The 24,528-nt window shown below is 38.0% G+C and overlaps 1 protein-coding gene across 8 annotated transcripts in view; it reads right to left on the bottom strand.

Annotated features, from left to right (window-relative positions):
- Positions 1–218: 218 nt before the first annotated feature.
- PSD3 (pleckstrin and Sec7 domain containing 3) overlaps positions 219–24,528 on the bottom strand; it is a 784,568-nt gene continuing 760,258 nt past the window's right edge. For all 8 annotated transcript variants that reach the window (XM_007476432.3, XM_056813640.1, XM_056813642.1 and 5 more), the window contains one exon: positions 219–9,527. In XM_007476432.3, coding sequence (XP_007476494.2) covers positions 9,312–9,527 — 216 coding nt within the window. In that variant the 3' untranslated portion in view covers positions 219–9,311. The remainder of the gene's footprint in view (positions 9,528–24,528) is intronic.

The following is a 24,528-nucleotide window of genomic DNA, read 5'->3' as shown; positions in this document are numbered from 1 at the left end:
AGCCTTCACAGAAGCTGATGGAAAGAATTATGTGTTTAGTTCACCAGCCCAGGGACATTCAATCAACCTGGCCAAACTTTCTAGGCAACTAGACTATTTATTTGGAAGGTTGGAAGAATGATACTTTAAAAACAATCAATCATCAGATTTGCTACCCATCCACATGCCCGCCCATCCATCCGCCTCATCCCAGAAAAGTGACATGACAGGAAACCACAGAGGTTGAAATACATTGGATTTATTTCTTTCTAAAGTTTGTACATATACATATATCATATACATATTTTAAATCCTTCACTAGTTTGCATGATTTCTATTACATAAAAATCATTTGAATGCAATAAACTTTGTCGTCATAAAGCGACAAATTATCCTCAACCTATAAAAACACAGAGGAACAGTTCTAATCATAAACATTTACACAATAGAGAAATGTACTCCATATATCACAGCTTCTATACAGGTCAGGTAACTCACTGTCTACGTACTTTTAAGTTTACTTTAACAACAATGAGCGAGGGCAATATTTATATACAGCTATCTTAATGAAAAATAAAGCAATTGTAAAATGTAAACTTAATTTTCAAAATATTCTTTAAACACTTTCACCATATCCGCACTACTCCTTGAGTCAAAATAGGACCATCAGATGAATGCCTTAATTTAGGAGGAAATGGCCTTTCCTGTACCGGGTGGGTGGCGTTGGCAGGCAGGACATGGTGTGGTATCCCTAGCTGAGTTGAGTTGAGAATGCTTCTACAACAGACCGCTGCTTTGCTGCTAATTACACTCACCATTTGCTGGGGACATATGGCACTGGGGGCTGAGATGAAATTGAAATATTGGGTGGAGAAAATTTTGAAGATGGAGGGGGATTAGCCACCTCTCCCAACTTGAGATAAAGATTATTTCTAAAACTCTGCTTTGTCTCACCAATTCTCCGGGAAAACACGTTGCATCGCATTGCCAGCTACACAATGAAATGCTAGCTCCCTTAACAACATGGAAAAATTATTTTTTTTTTAAAGTTTCATTAAAAGAAAATTCTGCCTAAACCACAGCATACGTTTTATGCTATTGATGGAGGTTCTCAGCTTGCATCATTGCTGGAACTCTCAACTACTGTTCTAGAAAGAGATTTCTAAAACAGGAGGCAGAAAAAGGCTGCTTATTGGTCATGGAGGGTGCCAGCCTTACTCTGAACCTCTCTTCTGGACTGAGCAACACTGATGAGCAAGAGTGCTTTAAAGGGCTCTCATGGAAATGAAATATCAATTGGGTCTTTTTCTATTCCATTTCCAGAATGCACAATGGCACAAAGAACTTCTGTCCCCAGCGTCAGAGTTAAATATGCTATGGCATTTCATGTGCATTGTGATTTTGAGATGACGGGATTGCACTGACACTTGACCGTGGCCTACTACACTGGAGAATGCCTTTCAATGAGTGCCTCACACTCTTGCAGCTGGCGTCCAGCTGAATTCCCAAGGTAGAGGAATCAGCTTCGGAAACCCTCATGTGTTGCTCAGTGAAGGAGCTCAGAATTAAACGAAAAGATGAGGGGCAGCGACCTCCATTGTTGCAGTCTCGCACACCTTATTATATGCTCTGAAGCTCTTTTAGGGCATGTGGGGCTAAAGAAGAGAGGGACATCCCACATTATGGCAGTCTTCCTGGGAGTCTACTCCAGTTTTACTCCTCAGAAATGAAACCACCACCCGGAAGGCTCAGGAGCTGGTGTGGAAATTTAAAAATAAAAAGGAAATGCTAAACTTCAAAATTCTCTCCACAAACATTTCTAGGAATTGAGGTTGAGTGTTTATTTATGGAAGTTATTTAGAATTTATGGTCTACCCTGCAAAGGAAAGTGTACCTTCATTAATATCCTTCCCAACATCCATTTTCATTTCTATCATTGACCAAAAAAAGTGCATTTTTTCCTATGAATGCCCAACTGCTTTTCAATAATCATTACTTTTGCAGCTCTGAGTTGAAAGAGGGCATGGATAAAGTAACCTTTTATTTTCTGGAGCAGACTCTTCTCTCCCTTCCCTGCATGTTCACTCTTTGCCCCAAAAGGGGCTTGGTCACAACCGTATTTCCTTCTCAGGAAAGAGGTCTTCCAGAACTTTTCTTGGCTGCTGTGAGTTACTAATGAGCTTTGTTCATGCATTATCTAAAGCTCTAACTTAGTGGTACCATATGAAAGGATCTGTCTGGTGTACACGCATAGTTATTGATCAGTAAAAAGTGCAAGTCAAAATATAAGAGCTCAACTAACTACTAAACCCTGGATAAAGATTTTTATGTTTTAGTTCTTGGACCCTTGATCATCAACTGTTTTGAACATTGTGAATCTCTGAACCTTATGAAGTTGGGTTTGCATAATTCAGACTATTCGCAATGTGTGTGTGTATGTGCACATGTGTATGTCTGCTGGAGGTCCCAAATATGTGTAAACATTTTTTTCTATACTCTTTAAGTATGTGGGAAACTGATGCCTTACCTCTCTAGGGCAAGGAACTTAGAATTGTAACTAGAATATATAAGTCAAATGGGAGATGCTTCAATTCACCCACACTTCAGTTTGGTCAATTCTTGTTTCTTTAGATGTAAAAATTCCAATTACCCTAACAGGAATTTTAAAAACCAACAGAGAGAATTCACATGTCTACATAGTGGTTACTTGGCTTAAAAAATCCCAAAAAACAAAACAAACAAACCAAAACAAAACCCTTCATGGCTTTTTCAAGAGTCCTGTCATTTTAAAGGCTTTAAGGCATAAAAAAGAAACATTTCCACTAACTCCTCCTCCTTTTATGTCATTTGTGAACTGAATGGATGTTTATATAAATTTCTACATTTCCAAAAATGAAGCCTAGCCATGCAGAACTGGGACTCTGCTAACTGGTCACAGAGCCAGTCCACCTAAATTTAAAAATGAAGAAAACATAACAAATTGGGGCGGGGGGGGAGGGAAGGTTGAGACTACAGAGTGAAAACAATCAAAACAGCTGACATACTGCCTCTGTTCAGAGCTGTGAAATTATTCTGCCCTCTTAGCCTCTACTTCTCAGAAACAGAAGCAAAGAACTTGGGGCAGTGTGTCTGAAAACAAGCCTGACATTGAATTCCAACCATATGCATACACACAAACACACACACGCACACACACATACACACAAACACACACACACTCTCACTCTCAGTCATTGCTTTAAAAACACCCAACATGCTAGTTAATAGATCTGAGTCTCTGGTTATATATTTCTACGCTATAAGACAGGCAGTAAGCTTAAACAACTAAGGCAGTGGCTCATCTTTGGGGAGAGGCAGAAAAACAGTGATACTGAAGTACAAAAATATTCGCTATTTAACTGACTCCATAGCCTGTTCTAAAATGGTACAATATCTTCATGGAGATGTTCTAATTTATAGTTTGAATCGAAGAACACTGTGGTCCAGCCTTGAGAAGATCCCAACTAGGTAGGTGCCACATTTATGATACTTTACATTTCAGAGGGTCTGGAGAAGCACTAGGCTTCTCCATTGTGAAATATACACAAATATATAAATGACATTGTCAGTCTCTTTAGAGTTCCTAAAAACCTGTTCTCCTGGACTAATTACAGCAATAAAGAAGGTGTGCTTTAATTGATCACACATTGTAATAAGCCCAAGTCAAAACTACCTACTTCAACTAATGTCTATTTTTTTTCTTTTTTAAATTTCTGCAACTATTTAAGACTAGATAGGCTGCCTCCTGTTTTTCTTATTCATTTATTCCCCTGTACTTTCCAAACCACTATGAGCTCTCTCTTCTTGGTGTAAATATATGTATATATAAAAGCATATATACACATATATAGAAAACTAGCTTCATGAAACAATTACTCTGTGGCTCATCATTTTGCCCCAGAGGTTTTGAAATTCAGACAGAATTTTGTAACGTATGATTTTTTCAATTAAAAAAAATCCTTTAATCAAAATATCATTAGAATTCCAGATTAATAAAACAATGCTACTATACACTCTTAATGGCTGAACTCTATAACCAATCCTATGAGGCTTTTTAAAAAATCACACTAGTTATTGAGAAAATAAAATTTAAAATCTTTCTGAAGTTTACATGTACCATATACTGATATGCAAACCACACAGTGATGCATATGCACACAAATATACTCATATACATACACACACATATATATATATATATACATACACACATATACTAAGTTAGAGATGGCAGATAGCCTTTTCTGTGACACGATACATTATCTGGTGTGAGTCTTTATGCTACTGCAGACACACTTAAATTATCATGAATGAACCAGAGAGACTTAAGGAATCCTATCATGAGTATAGTTACATATATTGTAATACTATCTTACTGTTGCATTCAAGTCTACAATCTGTCATGCAGGTTCAAGTATTTACTGAAATTCTCTCCAAGGAAGACCAACTCCCAGCATGCAGTGGGCCAGAGTGCTATCCTAAGAAGATCATCCAAATAGGTCATGGAGACTATAGGTACAGGAAGACCTAAAAATTCACTAGTGAGTGAGAGAGAGACATGAGAGAATGAGAGAGAGAGAGAGAGAGAGAGAGAGAGAGAGAGAGAGAGAGAGAGAGAGAGAGAATGAGAGAGAGAGAGAGAGAGAGAGAGAGAGAGAGAATGAGAGAGAGAGAGAGAGAGAGAGAGAGAGAGAGAGAGAGAGAGAGAGAGAGAGAGAGAGAGAGAGAGAGAGAGAGAGAGAGAGAGAGGAGAGGTTGAAGAAGGTATCTGGGAGCTGGAAAGGAATCAAAAAGCTGCTCTTTGTTGCTTTTTTCTCATTTTTGTACATCCGCAGTCAGGCCCCTCAGAGACCCTTCTGTTGATGTGCTGGTGTCTGACCTTTAAAAAGTGAGGGGAAAGGGAATCACAAAATCTTGGGCAGATAAGCAGTTTGGGCCTGTCTTAAGGAAATCAGATAATTTCAGAGCAAGATTTATGAGCAAGTGGGCTCATTTAGCTGTAGTGCAGACTTGGGGTGATTTTCTGCTCAAGTGACTTGGAATCTCATGCAGGGAAAGGAGGAACTATTTAAGTCCAATATAGCACCACTATGCATAAACTATTTTTGATTACTATAAGGAATCACTTCTGTGCTCTCCTTATAGTGTAGATTTTAGAGGTTGAGAAATATTCCTGGCATTTGAAGACTAAATTGACTAACTCATTTCCCAACTTAAAAGAAAGGTGGGTATGCACTTTACCAAGATCCCAAGCTACTGGCTTGAGTCAGGACCAAAGTAGTTTCAAAGGGGAAACAAGACTACACCTCTTTAGACCTTGTTTTTGTTCTTGGCAATCCAGTAGAATGAAGATTTTGGAAAAGGAAAAAAAAAGATGGCCAAAGCAATTTTTTTAAATGAGCAAATTGAATCCCCAGACTTGGCAGTAAGATAATTTTTTTTCCAAGGTGCATCTTTGAACCTCTCACCTAAGCCAAAAAAGAAAAGTCAGAGAAGGTGGAGCTGGTTGCTCACAGGTAAGTGTTGTGTGAATTATTCTACTGGCACCACCCAACTGGTGTGTGCTGCCAGAGCAAAACCTGAGCATCTTTACATTGGAGCAGTAATGAAGGGCCCCTTTCTCATCAGGCTCCTACTTCTACCTAGTACCTTCCCCTACTCCCTGAACGCAGGAGGCACATTGAATATGACATTGGTCCAACCAAATGAGTCCCAGCTAGGGGGTTGGCTTTTGCTTTATCCACTTATCCACTCAGAAGAGGCCAGATTCTCCATTTATAATTGTTTCCCTCAGGTCATTCCTGAGTAGTTCTGAGCCTTCTGGATTGATTGTCCAGAGATTAGATAGCCCAAGTACTGTGAAAATTAAAGAACTCTAAGGATAGTGCTACTGACTATATACTGGGTCAATCAGTTTCATCGATGCTGGATGGTGCCAGAAGCTAAATCCTTGACCACCTACTGACTGACCTTCACTACTTTCAGAGCCTGAGAAGCACAGTGCTCCTTTTGAGATGGCACTAGTTCATTGATAAGTATTCATAATGGCAAAAGAAAATATGAAAATATATCCTGCATTATTTTGTCACCCCAGGTGTACCCCACCTGTTGGAATTAAGATCCAGGAACATGTAAAGAAATACTGTGTGGCTTCTAAGGTGAGTTTATTCATTAACACAAAATCCCAGGAAGATCTATGAGCTGGGGTCAAAATATCTCAATTCCCAATAAAACATTCCTATAGAACTCTGCATGTTAGGTAGGAACCCCAACTCTGAAGTTCTTCATTTAAAAAATATTTGAAACATTTATGTTGGTCAAATTTAGCAACAAGACTATTAAACAGCGACAAACTAATATCAAGACTTTCTTCTAATTCAAAGCAAGGTGGATCGATCTTAAGTCAAGGGTTATCAGAGGTCTGCCACAGGTCAGAGGAACTCAGGCCCCATCTGGATGCCTTCAGCTCCTGGAAGGTGAGGTAGGGGGTTGAGAAGCCATGGGGAGGGGTTTGTGAAGGAAGTACCTCATCAAAAAAGGAAAAAAAAAAGAGTTCCTCTGTACCATGAAATAAAGCAGCACGGAGAAAGGTCTGGAAGAACCCTGTCTCATCTTCCTTGGCCAGATGCCATAAGAAAGAGACTTCCATGAAGGAGAACCACTGCTGTAGCTCCTCAAAGGTTCTGAGCTAGTCTTACTGTAGCTCTGTGATGGTTGTTTCCTATAGAATCAGATGTGACTAGTCCTAACCAGGGGTTGGAAGAAGGAAGGGAGCTCCTAGCCCAACAACTAATGATGGACTGACATTGCAAGGGATGACCCTGGGTCAACAGCAATTTCTGTATTCATTATTTCTAAAATAAACTTACATAAACATAGTACACAGCAGCTTAAATATATAAAAGTATGTCTTTCTAATACAGATGATTAACTCATCAGCATAATCAGAAGTTTAAAAAAAAAGGCTTCCATGAAGAAGGCAGTAGAAATAATGCCTTATTCATGCTGAGGCTAGCCAAATATTTCTAGGATTAGTCTAAATACCAGTAATACTGTAGGCAAGGTACCATTTAATGTGTATCATATGTTGTAAGCAAAATGCACACAAACACACAATATACAAAGACACCCACATTGAATACGTACATACATTGAAGCAACAAGCAGAGCAATTATTTGAGTTCAGATACTCAGACTGGCATGATGTAGCACTATCCAAGTACTTCTTTCTGACATGTTAAGCTTAGGATAAATACATAAATAGACAATAGGCTAGAAATTCAAATGGGAAGAGTATTTAGAAGGGGAGGACCTTCCTATCTCATGGGGTGAAGGGAGGCTTATAGATTCAGACAGCAGTTACAGAGAGGAAGATACTTTGGGCCACACACCACTAAAAATCCAACCTTGTTTTTGCTCAGTTTCTGGAGTTTTGGGGGAAATGTGGTCCATTTTAGTAAGACGGTCAGTTATAGAGCTTTTGTCAAAAGCCTGACCTATTGTCACGTGGGAAGCTATAACCTCTGAAAGATGAGATTCTCCCCATCTTCTGTCCCTACCCCACTTCCACCCACCCTTCAGGCATCAAATAAACATTCAGTTTGTTTTCATATATGGCAGAAGTACATTTTAATAAACAGTCCACTTAAATTAAAGATTTGTAAAGTCTTAACTGCCAATTGCCACTTCAAAAAAAAGATTGTTTTGGTTTTTAAAGCTAATTCTTTCTCATTTCTTAGAATAATTCCACCCTTGCATAGCATTTAATTCTTTGGTCAAAGTACATGTGATTCAATGTAACTAAATTTCATAGTGATTTCATTCGTTTTGACTATATACTGCTCAAGTAGGGTGGGTAAGACTCCTTATTCATGGTCCACCAAAGTCTCTCTTGCTCCCTTCTCTCTACAAGTCTCCATTTCTTGTGTATATCTTCCCCTGAATGCCAAAAGGAAGAATTTCCTTTACTAATACCCAAAGTATAGGGAAAGTGGTATTGGGCCTATAGGAGTAGTGAACTAAGTGGTCTGGTCATCTGTTTTCTATCAAAAGGACCAAAATGATGAACTGAGCAAAAAGTGGTTGCCAAATAGGCAACCACTAAATTTCCAGCAGCCACTGATCTAGATTTCATTATATATTTTTGGAACGTTACTAAGACCAGGGCACCATTCCAGACCCTTTGAGAACTGTCTATTTTATAAAGTTGTTTTCATTGTTTTGTTCATTTATCTGCATAAACCTATGAAAATAAAGAGGAATTTGTACAAATATTTTATTGGACATGGGGGCAAGGAATACCTCCCTCCTGCCTCCATGTTCACACAGCCAAGAAATGACCAAATATCTAGCATACCCTAAGAAAGAACCCAATGTCAGTATGGAAGGCTATAACCAGACAATGTAGAATCCCAAATTCCTTCTCGGATACAGTAGGAGTCATGTTCCAGTTCTCTGGATGAAAACTGGAACTACAAACAAAGCTCCCCAATGGCTGATATGCCCACCTTTCTTGGGCAAACAAAATGAACTTGGAATGAATCTTCCCTCAGTCTTCCCTGACAAAATGACTTCACTCTGCTTTCCTCCACTTCTCAATGGAACTGGTATTTCAAGTAAGCTAACATGAGTTTTCTAGGACTAACAATCCCTGCAGTCTTCTCATTCTACTCCCCTGCTCCTGGCAAGGTTCACAACTGGATAAGTGCTCAAATGCGCTCCAGGCTGCATCACGTTGGGAAATTCTCATTCCCAGTGTTAGAGCCCTTCTTCTAACTTCTAGCAGTGGTCAGTTCCACTTCTGTGACTGTGCAAGGTCTCGTTTACAAAGACTTATACTAACTCCAGACTTAGATGAACTCCAGCTAAGCTACAAGGCTCATCCAAATAAGTCTTTCACAATGGATTACGTTTTTTTCCCTTAAAGTGTAACAGCTGATTTGAGGAATACATAAAACAAGAGAGCAGTGTGCAAACAGGAGAAAAATCCAAGGGGAAGGATCACATCATTCACTGGGAAACAGCGTTCCCCTTCCCCTTGCAAAACAAGGTGCATCAGTAGTCCAATGGCAAATTCTCAAAGCAAAGGAAATAGGGAGCAAAAGGAACCCTTGGCAATATGTACAGAAAACAATAACAACAACAAAAATAGACTATAGAAAAAAGGGTTACTAATGCACCATTTAGTCACAGAATCATTTGTTGGTATTGTTTTTATGAACCACAGATTATCAGAAAGATCTTGAAAAACAATATTCTGCTGCATGACCAATGCTTCCTGTCTCCAATGGATTCTAAGTAACCTTCTGTTTAATGCTTGGTGTTTCTGGTCTGTAGTCCTTCCTCTCGGAGACATTGCGCTTGACCTTGACACTGATTGGAGAGGCCTCCTGGTTCAAAGTTGGGCTTGAGTGGGATTTTTTCAGTCCCATTCCGTCACCTTCGCTGCCACCCAAGAGCTTCCTGCCTCCTTCTTTCAGGAGATTGACATACATTTCATAGCGGGATTTCTGAGGGAAGAGAAAAAATAATGGAAAATCCATAGGAGAATAACGATTAGTATAGTACACACAAACCTATGTGGTTATAATCAACAGCATTTTAATGATATCAAGTTTGAATGGCCAGTGAATGATCAATTCCACAAAATTGACAGAAACTGCTAATTGTGGATCCCAGAAAGATCACAGCTACATGTGCACAACTCTCTAGTACTTTTCTGGGAGTAACTAATAGGCTTTAACTTTTTCATAAGCAAAAGGGCTGGCCTCAATGACCACTAAAGGTCTTTGATTTCTTCCAACTCTTATGATCTCTGATGTTAATTCATTTATCCATACATTCAAAACATAATTATCATGTAGTTATTTTATTTCTAAAAGCACTTCATTATAAGGAAATTCATCATTACTTTAACAACTCATTAAATACAAGAGTATAGGAACAAACAGGTCTTTAGCAAGCTTCTTTCCTTACAGGGGAATTCTTTTTACAAGTAAATTCCTCATAAATATAACATTTCTATAGAACACTGAACAACACACAATTAATTTTGAGGCTTGCATCAAACCAAGCCATCAAGCATTTATTAAGTTCCTGCTATATGTTAGGCACCATGCTAAGAACTAGGGATACAAAAAAAGGCAAAAATAGTTCCTGAACTTGAGCTCATAGTCTAATGGGAGAGATAACATACAAACTACTCTGCACAAGTGAGATGTAGAGAGGAAGGGGCCAACTAGGTAGCTCTGTAGTTAGAGAAACAGGCCTAGAGATGGGAGGTCCCGAGTTGAAATTTGGCATCAGAAACTTCCTGGTTAGGTGGCTCTGGGAAAATCACTAAACTCCAGTTGCCTATTCTTCTCTTCTGCCCCACAACCAATACTTAGTATCAATTCCAAGATAGAAGGTAAAGGTTTTTTCAAAAAGTGTAGACAGGGAGAAGTGAAGATTATCTTAAAGGCAAAGGTAGTAGCTTAAGGAGGTCCAAGAAAGCTTTTTAGAGAAGGTAGAATATTTTAAAAATTTTATTTAATTAGATGATTTAGAATATTTTTCCATAGTTACAAGACTCATGTTCTTTCCCCTCCCCCACCCTTTCCCATATCTGATGCATAATCCGCTGGGTTAAACATGTGTCATTGATCAAGACCTATTTCTATATTATTAATTTTGCACTAGGGTGATCTTTTAATTTTTAAATTTTATTTGGTCAATTTCAAACATTATTCCTTGGTTATAAAAATCATATTCTATTCCTCCCTCTCCTCCCCTGGCCCTTCCTGATGCTGACGTGCAATTCCACTGGGTATTACATGTGCCCTTGATCAGATCCTATTTCCATGCTGTTGATGTTTGCACTAGGATGTTTAGGGTAATCTTTTAGAGTCTACATCCCCAATCATGTCTTCCATGTTTCTTTTCCCACAGTTCTTTCTCTAAATGTGGATAGTGTCCTTTTTCATATGTCCCTCCGAAAAGTTCTGGATCACTGCATTTCTACTAATGGAGAAGTCCATTACATTTGATTGTACCACAGTGTGTCAGTCTCTGTGTACAATGTTCTCCTGGTTCTGCTCCTCTCGCTCTGCATCACTTCCTGGAGGTTGTTCCAGTTCACATGGAATTCCTCCTCTTTATTATTCCTTTGAGCACAATAGTATTCCATCACCAACATTTACCACAATTTGTTCAGCCACTCCCCAATTGAAGGGCATCCCCTCATTTTTCAGTTTTTTGCCACCACAAAGAGCGCAGCTATGAATATTTTTGTACAAATCTTTTTCCTTATTATCTCTTTGGGGTACAAACCCAGCAGTGCAATGGCTGGGTCAAAGGGCAGACAGTTTTTTAGTGCCCTTTGGGAATAGTTCCAAATTGCCTCCAGAATGGTTGAATCAATTCACAACTCCACCAGAAATGCATTAATGTCCCAACTTTGCCACATCTCCTCCAGCATTCATTACTTTCCATAGGTGTCATGTTAGCCAATCTGCTAGGTGTGAGGTGATACCTCAGAGTTGTTTTGATTTGCATTTCTCTGATTATAAGAGATTCAGAACATTTTTTCATGTGCTTATTGATAGTTTTGATCAGAAGGTAGAATACTGACCGAAACTTGACAAGCCAGGAAGTGAAGAGGAGGGGGAGAGATCAGAAATGGCAGACATCTAGTGAAAATACATGGAATTAATACATTAAATGTCAAAGATTTTGCAAACAAAACCAATGCAACCAAAATTTGAAGAGTAAAAATGGGGAAAACTTTTTTATAGGAAGTATTTCTGACAAGAGTCTCATTTTTCAAATATATAGAGAACCGAGTCAAATACAAGTCATTCCCCAACTGATAAATGGTCAAAGGATATGAACAGGCAGTTCTCAGATGAAGAAATGAAAACTATTTTTAGTCATATTAAAAAAATGCTCCAACTCATCATTAATTAGATGAATGCAAATTAAAATAACTCTGAGGTGCCACTTCAAAAGCAACAGACCCACCAATGTGACAAAAAAAGGAAGATGATAACTGATGAAGAAGTGGAAAAATGGGATACTAATACACTACTGGTAGAGCTATATAAACTGAACAAGCCATTCTAGAGAGCAATTTGGAATCATGTTCAAAGGGCCACCAAAATGTGCATACCTGATTAGATCTGTATCCCAAAGAGGTCAAAGATTGGGGAAAATGACCTACTTATACAAAAACACTTACGTCAGCTTTTTGGGGTGACATAGAAGTGGACATTAAAGGGATGTCTATCTGAATGGCTGAGAACAAGCTGTGGCACATAACTGGAATGGAATACTATTGTGCCATAAGATGAGATGATTACAAAGAAACTTGGAAAGGCTCATGTGAAGGTTGTAAAGCAAAGTGAGCAGATCCAAGAGAATTTTGTACACGTTAACAGCAATAATGTGTGATGATAACTATGAATGACAACAATTTAAAAAAATGTTACCTGTACCCTGGTGGCTGAGAGGGACATGAGATGAACAGCCAGTGAACAGAGTTAGTTGTTACTTTTCGAGTACTTGAAGCATAGCACGATACCAGGCAATGCCTACTTGTGACTCTAAGTCTCGGGATGACTTAACTACTAACAGTAATGCAAGGGTCCAAGGCAATACCAAAGAGTCTAGATTGACAATGATCCAAAACATTTCTGAGGAACTTCTGAGAAAGAACGCTATCCACATCCAGAGAAAGAACGGTAGGAGCAGAAACACTGAAGAAAAACAACTGCTTGATCACATGGGTCAATGGAAACATGATTGGGGATGTAGACTCTAAATGGTCATCCTAATGCAAATATCAAATAGATCTTGATCAATGACACATGTAAAACCTAGTGGAATAGTGAGTCGGCTATAGGAGGGGGGTGGGAGGAGGGGAAGGGAAGAACATGAATCATGTAACCATAGAAAAATATTCTTAATTAATCAATAAAATAAAATTAATATATTTTTTTAAAAGAGTCTAGAATGAAACATGGACATGTTGAATTTCAGGTGTCTATGGGACAGACAGATCAAGATGTCCAATATGCACTGGAGATGAGAGCCTGGAGGTCAAGAAAGAGGTTAGGGTTAGAAAAATAGATCAGGTAATTATCTACATAGAGATGATAACTGAATCCATCAGATCATTGAGGGAACATGTGAGAGTTAAAATGGTTGAGGTTGTAAACTAATAATTAAAACGGTTGGTTGCTATAAATTGTAGTGATTAAAATAGTGGAAGATATAAATTGTAGTAGATATAAGAGTGGGTGAGTAAATTGTGACCTCAGAAAATATGTTTTCACTACAGTGTCTTGTCTTAAATCAAATATAAGGTGGTCGCCAGGGAAATATTCCTAATTATGAATATACCCAAGTCAACTGGGTTTTATAGAGAATTTAATTAATAATACAATGAGGAATCAAAGAAAGAGAGAGAGAGAAAGGAAATAAATGAGAAAAGAATAGGCTGGCCCAGGCAGCCCTGGCCAACCCAGGCCTAAGCCCTAAAAGAAAAGATCAGTCAGTCCTTAATCACTCACCATAAGATCTGTTTAAGTGAGGATTCAGGGGGACAGAGTCTCCCCAGAGGGAGTTCCAGCCAGGGTCAGCCTCCCTTGAGAGACCTCCTTAGAGATTGTCCTCTCAACAACCTCCTTAGAGATTGTCTCTTAAGAGACTTTTTAGAGCCTCTATATCAAGAGCCCTCTCTCCTAACAGACTGTCCTTTTCTTATATAGGGGGTTTTCTCCTATGTCACCTCCCCTAAGTTCTTCCATCTACCAATTACAGTAGACGTTTTCCAAAGGACAGCCCATTCTGAATTCACACCTGAGTAGACTAATCCTTTTAGTAATCCACACCTGAGTAGGCTAGAATCTCTAAGTAAGTTTTTTCCTCTTTGCTCCTTGTAAATTCACAAGTTGCCTGACCTTTATAGGTACTTAGCACCCCACTATATTAATTCTAAAAATAGGCTTGGCTTAAGTATGGGTGGAGTAGAGGTCTTCACATTTCTGATCTAAGTAGAGTTCTCACATTTTAGATCTAAGTAGCTTCACTGTTTAAAATGGGGAATAGTCCCAATAAAAAATTCCCCATTGGGGAATTTTAACATTCACAAGTCTGAGAAATTTCAAGATTCACAAACAGCACTAAGGGAGAAGAAGAGGGTCCAGAAAAAATCTACAGGACTATGTGTAGTTATCATTATATTTTGGAAATTCAGAGATCATTGCTAATAATGATGATGATAGCTAACAATTTATATAACACTTACCAAGTGCCAGTCTGTGCTAAGCACTACAATTATTATCTCATTTGATCCTCACAACTCTGGGAGGTAGGTACTATCACTATCCCCATTTTACAAAGGAAGAAACTGAGTCAATCAGGGTTAAATAACTTGCCTAGGGTCACCTAGCTAGTTAAGTATCTGAGGCTGGATTTGAACTCCAGGTCCAGTGGTTTATCCACTGAGCCACCTCACTGCAATTTAAGAGTAGGCAAGATTTATGTCTGAAGCACTTAGCCACACTATCACACAGAAAAGGTACAGAAGCAAAGAAAACTCATTTAGCAGAACGTGGAGATATTCATATGAGAAGAACTGAGGGTGATAATAGAACAGAAATCCCTGCGTTGACAAAGTATTGGAAAAACATTAGTATTTCATACTAGCATGAAGGCCTAATTAGCATATTATTACTCTCAAAAAGTTTACAATTCTTATCTCTTTGGATTCCCTCTATCCCATGCTTACTCAACATAAGAATATATCCTCAATTTTTTATAGGAATCAAAGGGAATATAAGATTTGCTTTACAAAAATTCATTTTACAGACTATTTTGCCAGAAAATACCCTAGAAGAAATAGAGTGCTTATATTTCATTTGCTTCAGTCTCCAGAAATAGGACTAAGTAATCTTAATGTCTGAAAAGTTATTTATGAGTAGCTGATGGACAAGAGCATAAGGCATTTTATTTCAGAGAATTGTTGGCCACCCCAACCTGAAAAGGAGAACAGAAAAAGGCAGGATAGGATTCATTTTTCTCTACAAGATTCTGGAGAAACTGGTAAAATAAGGAAAGAAGACCCCCTCCAAAAAATCTACTTTAAAAAAATAAAGGAGAAAAATAAAAACCTTTTCCATCTCACTCTACCCCTTTGGCTCCAAGGTTTCAGAGTCAAATATATTAATGTCAATCAATGAACAAAAGACACAAAACATTCTAGGGTGGGGTAGAGTAGGACAGGGAGCAGAAAAAAGCCTTGGAGCTACCTGATTAAAAGAAAAAGGGAAGACCAGGAAAAAGGGTTAGGTCATCATAAAATGTACTCAAAATAGGAAATCTACTTGGCTTTGTTGTATTCATTTGCAAGCTTTCAATGGAGGTACTGTATGCTGTGAGTTATAAAGAAGGCCTGTGACAGAGGCAACCAGACCCTGCCATGTGTTGTTTAGAGGAAAGCCCACATTGCTTCTTACACACATCTAAGCTGGGGGAAAGAACAATCTCTTTTTAATGTTGGCAGACCCATGGACACAGGTAAGGGATTCAGGCCATGTTTTCCAGGGGGCTGGAGATTCATTCAAATCTATAATGCCTGCATACTATGACATCTCAAAATTCTAAGAGAGCAGGTAAAAAACTGGCCCCTATAGCAGACCATTTCAGCAAAGGAACTGAGAAGGAAGAGCAGTGACTAGGACTTCTCATTATTTTCAATTTGCCTCATTTAAGGATTAGTAGGTAAAGTAGAAACATCTTTTTCTGACCTAATCAAGAGAGGTTTGGAATGGAATCTTTCTTCTTCGCCAGATCAGTGGCAGAGTTCAAGAATTAAAATTTAGTTGTGTAAAAGATAACTTAGTTGTTTAAATTAGGATGTAGTCACTGTTTGTAAGTATTTTATATGTGTATAATTTCTGCATGTAATCTTAGATGATCAATAGTATAAGTTGTAATTATAATGACAAGGAATTACCCCAATTATTAACTGAATAACTGTATATGAGACTCAGTAATCAATAGACATATTGTGAGTAAAAACGCTTTGGCAAGATATCTTTGCCAATGGGAACTCTGTGCCCACATCCAGAACATCCTGGAAGATGTCTAGATATTATGATATCTCAGTTGGCTTTGAAGCTACAAGAAGCGACCTTGGCTTTTACCACATAAGAAATTGAAGAGACCTTCTCTGGTCACCCTTTTAAAACGAGATGTTCAGAAGACCACTCTCCTTTTAAGGGGGGGAAATCTGTGCCATTTGACTCTAAACATACCAGTGATGTCATAAGCACTGGGGCTTTGGCCAAGTTGAGACATGCCTGGAGCCTTTCTACAATAAATGTCAGTATGGCTCAAATAATTGCTTCTCAGGCTTTTTCATTCTTTATAGTTGTTCTCTCCAATTTATCTTGTATGTATCTTCTTTATACATATCCATTTGAATGTTGCCTTCCCCATTAGACTGAGGGCAGAGACTACCCTTTAGCTTTGTTTCCCTGATATGTAAAAACTTAATAAGCAAATATTTGACTGACTAAGATAAATGAGGGAGAAAAAGGTGGTGTATTTGTATAATGTCTTTCAAGAGTTGATGCATTTCACCTTCCATGTTTTAGTAAATATGTAAGCTTTGACTAATGTTCTATAACTTAACCTGAGAAGTTGGGGTGAAATTCAACATTCGATGTCATGGTGAAAAAAAGCACAGAAAATTCAAGTGATTTCCACAGCCAGTAAATATCAGCTGAAATATCACATAAAGTCCAATTGAGGTATGAATGTACCTTTCATTTGTGGCCACAGCTTTTATGACTTAATCATAAAACTAGTGAACACTGAAGAACAAGTGGCTTTACATTTTTAAAAAGAGATGTTTACACCCATTATTTCATTTGACCTCCAAAACAAGTCTGGAAAGGAGGGAGGGCAGACATTAGTAGACCTTATGGATTGAGACTAGACAATCCTCTCATTTTACAGTGGAAGAAACTGAGGCACAGAGGAAATAATTTAGAATGTCAAAAAGGAGGTGAATTGGCACTTATGAAATGCCTACTATATTGCAGATACTGTTAAAATTTTTTCAAATATTATCTATCTTATTTGTCTTTCATAACAGCCCTAGGAGCTAGATGCTATTATTGTCCCCATTTTATAGCTGAGGAAAATTTGAGGCAGAGTTAGTGTCTGAGGCTAGAGTTGAACTTGAGTCTTTCCAACTCCAAACCTAATGCTCTCTCTACTGTGTCTCCACAAATAGAAAGGTTCCAGATACGACCCAAGCTCTACTGGGGAACTCTCCACCACAAACATCACTGACAAATGATTACCTGTTTTCTGTTTGAAGAAACCCAGTGATACCAATACCTTCTGGGGCTCAAGGGCACATGTAGTCAGTGGGGTGGGATCATCTCTTCTCTTGCTTTCATTCATGGCAGTCATAAGGCCCTGATGGGACTGGGGGGGTAGTGGGGAACACTAAACCTGGAATCACTGTAGGTACCTGAATTTATATCCAAGTTAGTTAATTTCTCTGGGCCTCAGTTTCCTCATTTGAAAAACAAAGGGGTGGGATTAGAAAAGTTTCAAATTTATGATCTTAAAATCAAGTTAATTTCAGAACACTTATTGTTGAATGTTAAACACAGACATAAACTATGTTTTTAATACAATGTGTGTGCGTTGGTGGGTGAGTGGGTGGGTGGGGGGAGAGGGGCGGGGGGTTAGAAATCATGTCTTCATAACTCTGAGGTTAATAATCTCTTCACCACACCACCTTGCTTCTCATGCATTCCCTGTGAGCTAGGTAAACAAAATGAGAAGTTTTACTTCTTACTAAACTTAAAAACAAACATTTGGGATTTTTCCATGTGAGTTCACACAACATCTCATCTTCGTTTCTCTCTGATACACAGAATAGTCTTCAAATGAGCTCTTTTAGCAAACAGGGTAGGTTTCAAAGGTGACATTCAGAAGTGGTTATGCATCTTTGATGGCACTGCTGTCAGTTCCTCAGCCATCTTTCTAAGAGGTAATTGGAAAATTAAAGTCACTCCTGCAATGTGGATACAGCTGGCTTTCGAGAACTCCTTGCATTCTGTGCCTCAACTCCAGAAGGAGGAAAACATTCTTTTCATGGATTTCTGAACAGCATGAAGTCTGCATTTGACACTCAACAAATTAAAAAAACAACACAATAATAAGATAGAGTTATACCCCTTTTGACTGAGAATAATATTCAAAGCTAAGTGGTGGACACAGATGAAAAAAATTTATATACATTAACGAAAGAACTATATACTTAAGTCAAAGTACCAAATAAGAATAAGCTCAGAGACAAAGAGAATACTGCTGACGTTCTCTTTAATCTCTATTAATAAAGCAGTGATGTCTGCTCCTGGAGCTCCATAGAGAAATGTCTCATTTTTATGGACCATTTAATACCTAGAGAGCTGGACCTGACATCAGGTAGATTTGAACCTGAATCCTAGCTCCAATAAAGTTACTAGCTGGATCAAAAGTAAGTCTCTTGACTTCTCTGAGACGCTTTCCTCATTTGAAAATGAGGATAATCATACCTGGAGAACCTATGTTATGGCATCATTTTGAAGTCTAAATATGGTGCTCTATAAACCTAAAAGTACCCCAGAAATGGAACTATTATTATTGCTATTATTCATATATTAGTTAAAAGCCGATGCCCCTCATTTCTTCATGGTCAGAGAATTCTAGACTGTAAAGGGACCCTAAAAAGTCATCTTGTCCTTTCACATGGGATTCTATCGACCCTTCTTGAAGTGTTCCTGAAACTGAGAATAAATGCATCAGACAGACAGATGGTTTGCTGAAATAAAGTCAAGGGCTGTGATTTCATCTATACTTTATAAATAGCCAAAAAGGAAGACATTTGCTGTTCATTCTTAGGTAGAAATGTTAATAAAGTCCCAGGAGATGAGGGCAATGAGGTGGTACAGTGGCCAAAGTGCCAGGCCTGGAGTCAAGAGGACCTGAATTCCAATCTGGCCTCAGATACTTACTGGTTGTGTGACTCTGGGCAAGTCACTTCACCCCTGTTTGCCTCAGTTTCCTTATCTGTAAAATAAGCTTGAGAAGGAAATGATAAACCACTCCAGGATCTTTCTTGAGAAAACCCCAAATGGAGTCACAAAGAGGCAAGTCCATCTATTTGACTAAATAACTACAAAATTCCCCTACTAGTTAATTCTGAATACAATATATGTCTAGAAGAGGTATGAAGCATGTTAGATCAATGTGTGGTGTCTACTTTTCTCACTTGACTTCCTGTTCTTCAACACTTCCCAGTCTTTGTAAAAGCCAAGATAAATAAGGCCCAATGTGTATATTTAATTCTTTCCCTTAAGCATTCTCTAACACTGGGAATAAGATTTTCAGCCATGTATTCACTCTAAAAGAATTCTATCTAAAAAAATCTTGGAGGTCTTGTCATCTTGTTGAAATATAACTTTATACTTACTTCTTTTCCCTATCTATCATCCACACACTGTCTTAAGCTACTTTGAGTATTCTGTCTCTCCCTAACCAGCCAGATGTATACTTTAAATTCCCTCTCAAGGTGTGTTACCTTTTGATATCTTCATGTACCACAACAGTGACAAAAGTAACTAATGACTCAAAAGCTTATAGGTGTCTCCTTTCACTCACATAGATTTCTTTCTTGAGATTAGGTGTATCCTTTCCAAGCTTGTGCTAAGTCTATTTGGTAAAGCAGGTTCTCAATAAATATTTTATAACCAATGGAGAAAGAGTTATCTTCCTCAAATATACAGTCCAAACATCCAGTCTTTACACCAGGGAGGAATAAAGACTAAAATGCATTGTCAAGTAGGATTAGCAGATGGTAGTTTGTGTTACATCTCATTTGAGTCTTCATTTTAGACACCATTAGATCAGACATTTACAAAGGTTAGACAGCAAAGAAAAAATGATAAAAGGAATGTCTGTTGGTATTTTTGAAAGGGAATTTAATGATACCCACCAATAAATATGAGTGCTTTTGATGGAACAAATGTCTTCCTCCAAACCTTGTTGTTGTTCAATCATTTCAGTTGTGTCTAACTCTTTGTGACTCAATTGGGTTTGTTGTTGTTGTTGTTGTTTTTGGCAAAAGATCCTGGAGTAGTTTACCACTTCCTTCTCTTGCTCATTTATAGATGAGGAAAGGGAGGCAAATAGGATTAAGTGATCTGCCCAGGGTCATGCAGCTAGTAAGTGGGTGACATCAGAATTTTAACTCAGGGATATGAGTCTTCCTGGCATCAGCCTTGGCACTCAATACACTTACCACCCAGCTGCCCCAATCCTCTGAACTCTACACATTGGGAAAGGCATCTTTTTACCTTTGTTTAATGGAAAAGAAAATAGCATCCTAAATGATGATGGAACTTCTTTGGCAACTTTGACTTATTTCACTTTTCCCATTTGCCTTCAGACCCTACTTTAAAATAAATACAATCTAGAATTTTTCCTCTTATTATTCTCCCCCTTTCAAAAAAAATGTTAAAAAAGTCATCTGGCAACAAGGTAAGACTAAAACTAGTAGTTCCTAGTTAAACACTTTGGACAGGCAGCTTCTGTATTTCTGGAGATTTGTTAAAAAAAAAAAAACACTGGCTGCACAAGTTATGATGGCAGATCATCTTTACTTGGCATTTTATAAGATGATGAAGAAATTACATTGTGTATACTTATCCTTTCCCCACCCAATTGAATAAAAATATTTATTTTTTATTTATATTTTTATATTTTTATATATTTTTATATATTTTTATATTTTATATTATTCCCAAAAGTAAAGCTATTTATAAGTCCCCTCCCAATCTCAGAAGAGAGGGTTTCAGCAGCATTTTTAATACTAACTCATGGCTAGTGTCCTTACCAAAGAGTGTTTTATATCCAATTCCTCTATCACATCTGGATGAAGCGGGGGGGTGGGGGTGGGGGGGTGGGGGGTGTTAGTACTCTTAGAAATAGTAAATAGGGGGCAGCCTGGTGATGCCAGGTCTGGAGAAGGGAGGTCCTGGCCTCAGATGTTTCCTAGCAATGGGACCAGGAGCAAGCTTCCCACTTTTCTACCTTGGAACCAATACTCAGTTTTAATTCTAAGAGGTAAGGTAAAGGTTTTAAAACATAGAAGGCAGTTGGAGAAGAATAATAAAGAGAGAAGAGGACATTGTGCTGCTAATAGATGCTTAACTTCTGCTACTCTCAGAATGACCAGCAAGGAAGATGATTCTAAGCTACTAACAGAAGGGAGTCAATGGTAGGGGACAGTGTTTAAGGGGAAGCTGAACTGTGTAGTTAAGCAAAATAAGTGATTGATCTAACATTACATTAACCTTAAAAAGAAACCCAGGCAACCAAATCAATAGGTTAAGGAAGGCCATCAGGTGAGCAAAAAGAAAAAAACAAAGGAAGACAGCAGGGCATGAAAATCTAGGGAGGGGAAAGTATTTATTAAATTAGTGTGAACAGATTATTAAGTTAAGGAAGGCGATTAGGTCAGCAAAAAAGAAAGGAATATAGGCTAGATAGGAGGGTCATGAAAATCTATAAAGCATAGTTGGTATAGCAACAGTGCTAAATTCTGCAAAGAAGTCAAGAACAAAATTGAGAAAAGGCCATTGGGACCTGACAGTGAACAGATCAGTGGTAATCATAAAGAGAGCAGATTCAGCTGTGTGATGAGGATGGAAGCCAGAAGCTTGTTACCAAATACCTTTCCCTCACAGCTATTTTGTTTACTCACAAGTGTGAATTATTATTATAGGAAGAAATGTAAGTGTGATTTAAGAAGATAAAACTGGGAAGAGCAACTGGAGCTAAACAAATATGTACAGAAGAAATGAGGGCTGGAGGTGAGAGTTTTTAATAGACATTTAGATTTTCAAGACATCCTAAAGAGGGAAAAATCTCCAAATAATTCCAATTATTACCTAAATAAGTAATCAGAATGAAATCTATAGGTCTCAATAATCTCCTGCATAAAAATATGGGAGTTTTTAGAGGTATTTTTGTAGATGATTTTCTATAGCAGAACAAATTTCAGTCACTCAGTTGATTAAAAAATGATTTGACTTTAGCTGAGCAATGTGCAGCTTTAAACCCTTTCTTTTGATGAGGTGTAATTAATGTTTATGTTAAGATCATCCAAAGTTCTTGATAGATGCAACCACTGTTTGTTTGAACAATTTGATTACCAGGACAAGCACTTGCAAAAAGTGTTTCCCACTGTTAGGGAGGGCATCGTGAGAAAATTACAAATGGAAAGGAATTCCCTTTAAGATAGTGGAGTAGAAAAGACCATAGGATCATAAATTCAGAGCTGGAAAGGGCTTCAGAAGCCATCTAGTCCAACATTCTTGTTTATTAAATGAGTAAAATGAGGGAGGTTAAAATGACTTATTTGCCCAAGATAAAACAGGTAGTAGCTCTAGTGCAAGAATTCTTAACTTTGGGGCCCCTGAAAAACTTTTAATAGTTTGATAACTGTTGATAACTATATTTTAGTAGAATTGGATTCCTTTGTAACCCTATATTTTTGGTGCATTTTAAAATACTTTGAGAAGGGGATCTATAGGTTGCAGACTGCCAAAGAGGTCCATCTCTCTCTCTCTCTCTCTCTCTCTCTCTCTCTCTCTCTCTCTCTCTCTCTCTCTCTCTCTCTCTCTCTCACACACACACACACACACACACACACACACACACACAGAGTCTGTGTTATTTCCAGAGTACAATGCTATCTCTTCCATTTCTTTTTTTTCAAATGTTGTTTGCAGATGGTAGCATGCTAACTTCATTGGGCATAGTAATATCAGAGAGTCTCCAGAATGAGAACCACAGGCAGTCAAAATAATCACCCTCATCATCCACATACAGAACAAAAACAAGTGGATGAGAAATGAACCTTATCTGGACTATGAGAGTTGCCACTGAATGGGAAGATTCTTAATTTAGTCCATTAGTACCTATATATTGAACAGGCACTCACTGCTGACAGATCATGGGTGTATTTGGTCTTAGAACTACATAGATGAAGAGTAAAATGATAGGATGCAGTACTATACTGTATAATAATGTATAATAATAGAATACTATACTCAATAACAGGGGATCTGTTCCTTAAGGATATAATTTTTTTTTATTAATAGTTGTTTTTCAGCCATTTTTCTGTCGTGTCTAACTCTTTGTGATCTTATTTGTTGTTTTCTTGGCAAAGAAACTTGAGTCATTAGCCTTTTGCTCCTCCAGCTCTTTTAAAAGATGAGGAAATTAAGGCAAACAAGGTTAAGTGCCAAGGTTCACATATCAAGTAAGTGCCTGAGGTCAGATTTGAACCCAGGAAATTGAGTCTTCCTAACTCCAGGTCTGGCACTCTATTGTGCCACCTAGCTGTCCATAATAAATACTTGTTGAATTGACTTGAATTTTGTGGTCTGAATTTCATTTCATGAACTGTATTGTATTTTCAGTGATTTTTTTCAAGACCAGTGCCAATATCTGTAACTTCAATCTATTCTTGGCACACTTCTATATGACTGTGAATCCCAAAACATCATAATCTTTGAAGAAAAAAATCATAATTTACCCAAAGGGTAATGCACATATATATGATAGTCGTAAACAGTCTACAACATGAGAATAATAAAAGACATCACTGATTATACATATGAGCAGAAAAAGGTGGATTGGTCCTATATAATTTTGTTGGTATCTGGGAGATATTAAAAGACCTCAGTAAATCTGTATTCAACAGATCTGTGCAGAATCTGAAAAGGCATGGAAAACTATTATGCTGAATGAGAGGTTATTGATGAGTGATGATCTATATAGAGGAAGAGAAATCTCACCCCGATGAGGTCAAAGACCCCCCCAAAGCATGAAGATCAAATTGTTCAATGAAGAACATCAGCATCAGCACCAAGGCTAAGGCTGATTTCGGATTCCCAGATTTACCATCTCTATGGCCATATGTGGGAAGGGATTTCAGTGGTTCCATGAAAGATTTCACCTCTCCCCAGCAACAATACTTTTTCTATTGTTTTTTTATAGTTCCCAAAATGCTACCATTAGAAATTTAATCCTTTAGATCTTGCAAGATTTTTGGTCTCTGGGAATACCTATGAAAGGGAGAATATCTGAAGTTAATAGCCTATTAGTCAAAACCAAAGCTAAATGGGCATTGGTTAATAAGTTTTTTGAGAGTGAATTCCTATAGAAACAGAAGACAGAAGAGTTTCTGGGAGACAGAAAAAAAGGCATTAGGAGGGCAGTGTATGTTATGAATAGGAAAAGTGGAAGACACAAAGATTCATCTCACTTATTTCAAAATGTTGCCCAAGGTCAACCTTGACCATGAAGACACCCATTAAGATAACCTTAGGCATCTGTTAAGTGTCCCAGATGTGAGTCACAATGATGAGAGATAGGTAAACATAGTATTAAGTA

The sequence above is a fragment of the Monodelphis domestica genome, chromosome 1 (genome assembly GCF_027887165.1).
Source record: "Monodelphis domestica isolate mMonDom1 chromosome 1, mMonDom1.pri, whole genome shotgun sequence".
Classification (NCBI taxonomy): domain Eukaryota; kingdom Metazoa; phylum Chordata; class Mammalia; order Didelphimorphia; family Didelphidae; genus Monodelphis; species Monodelphis domestica.
Note: the sequence above shows the minus strand (reverse complement) of the source record. Positions and strands in the feature narration are given on the sequence as shown.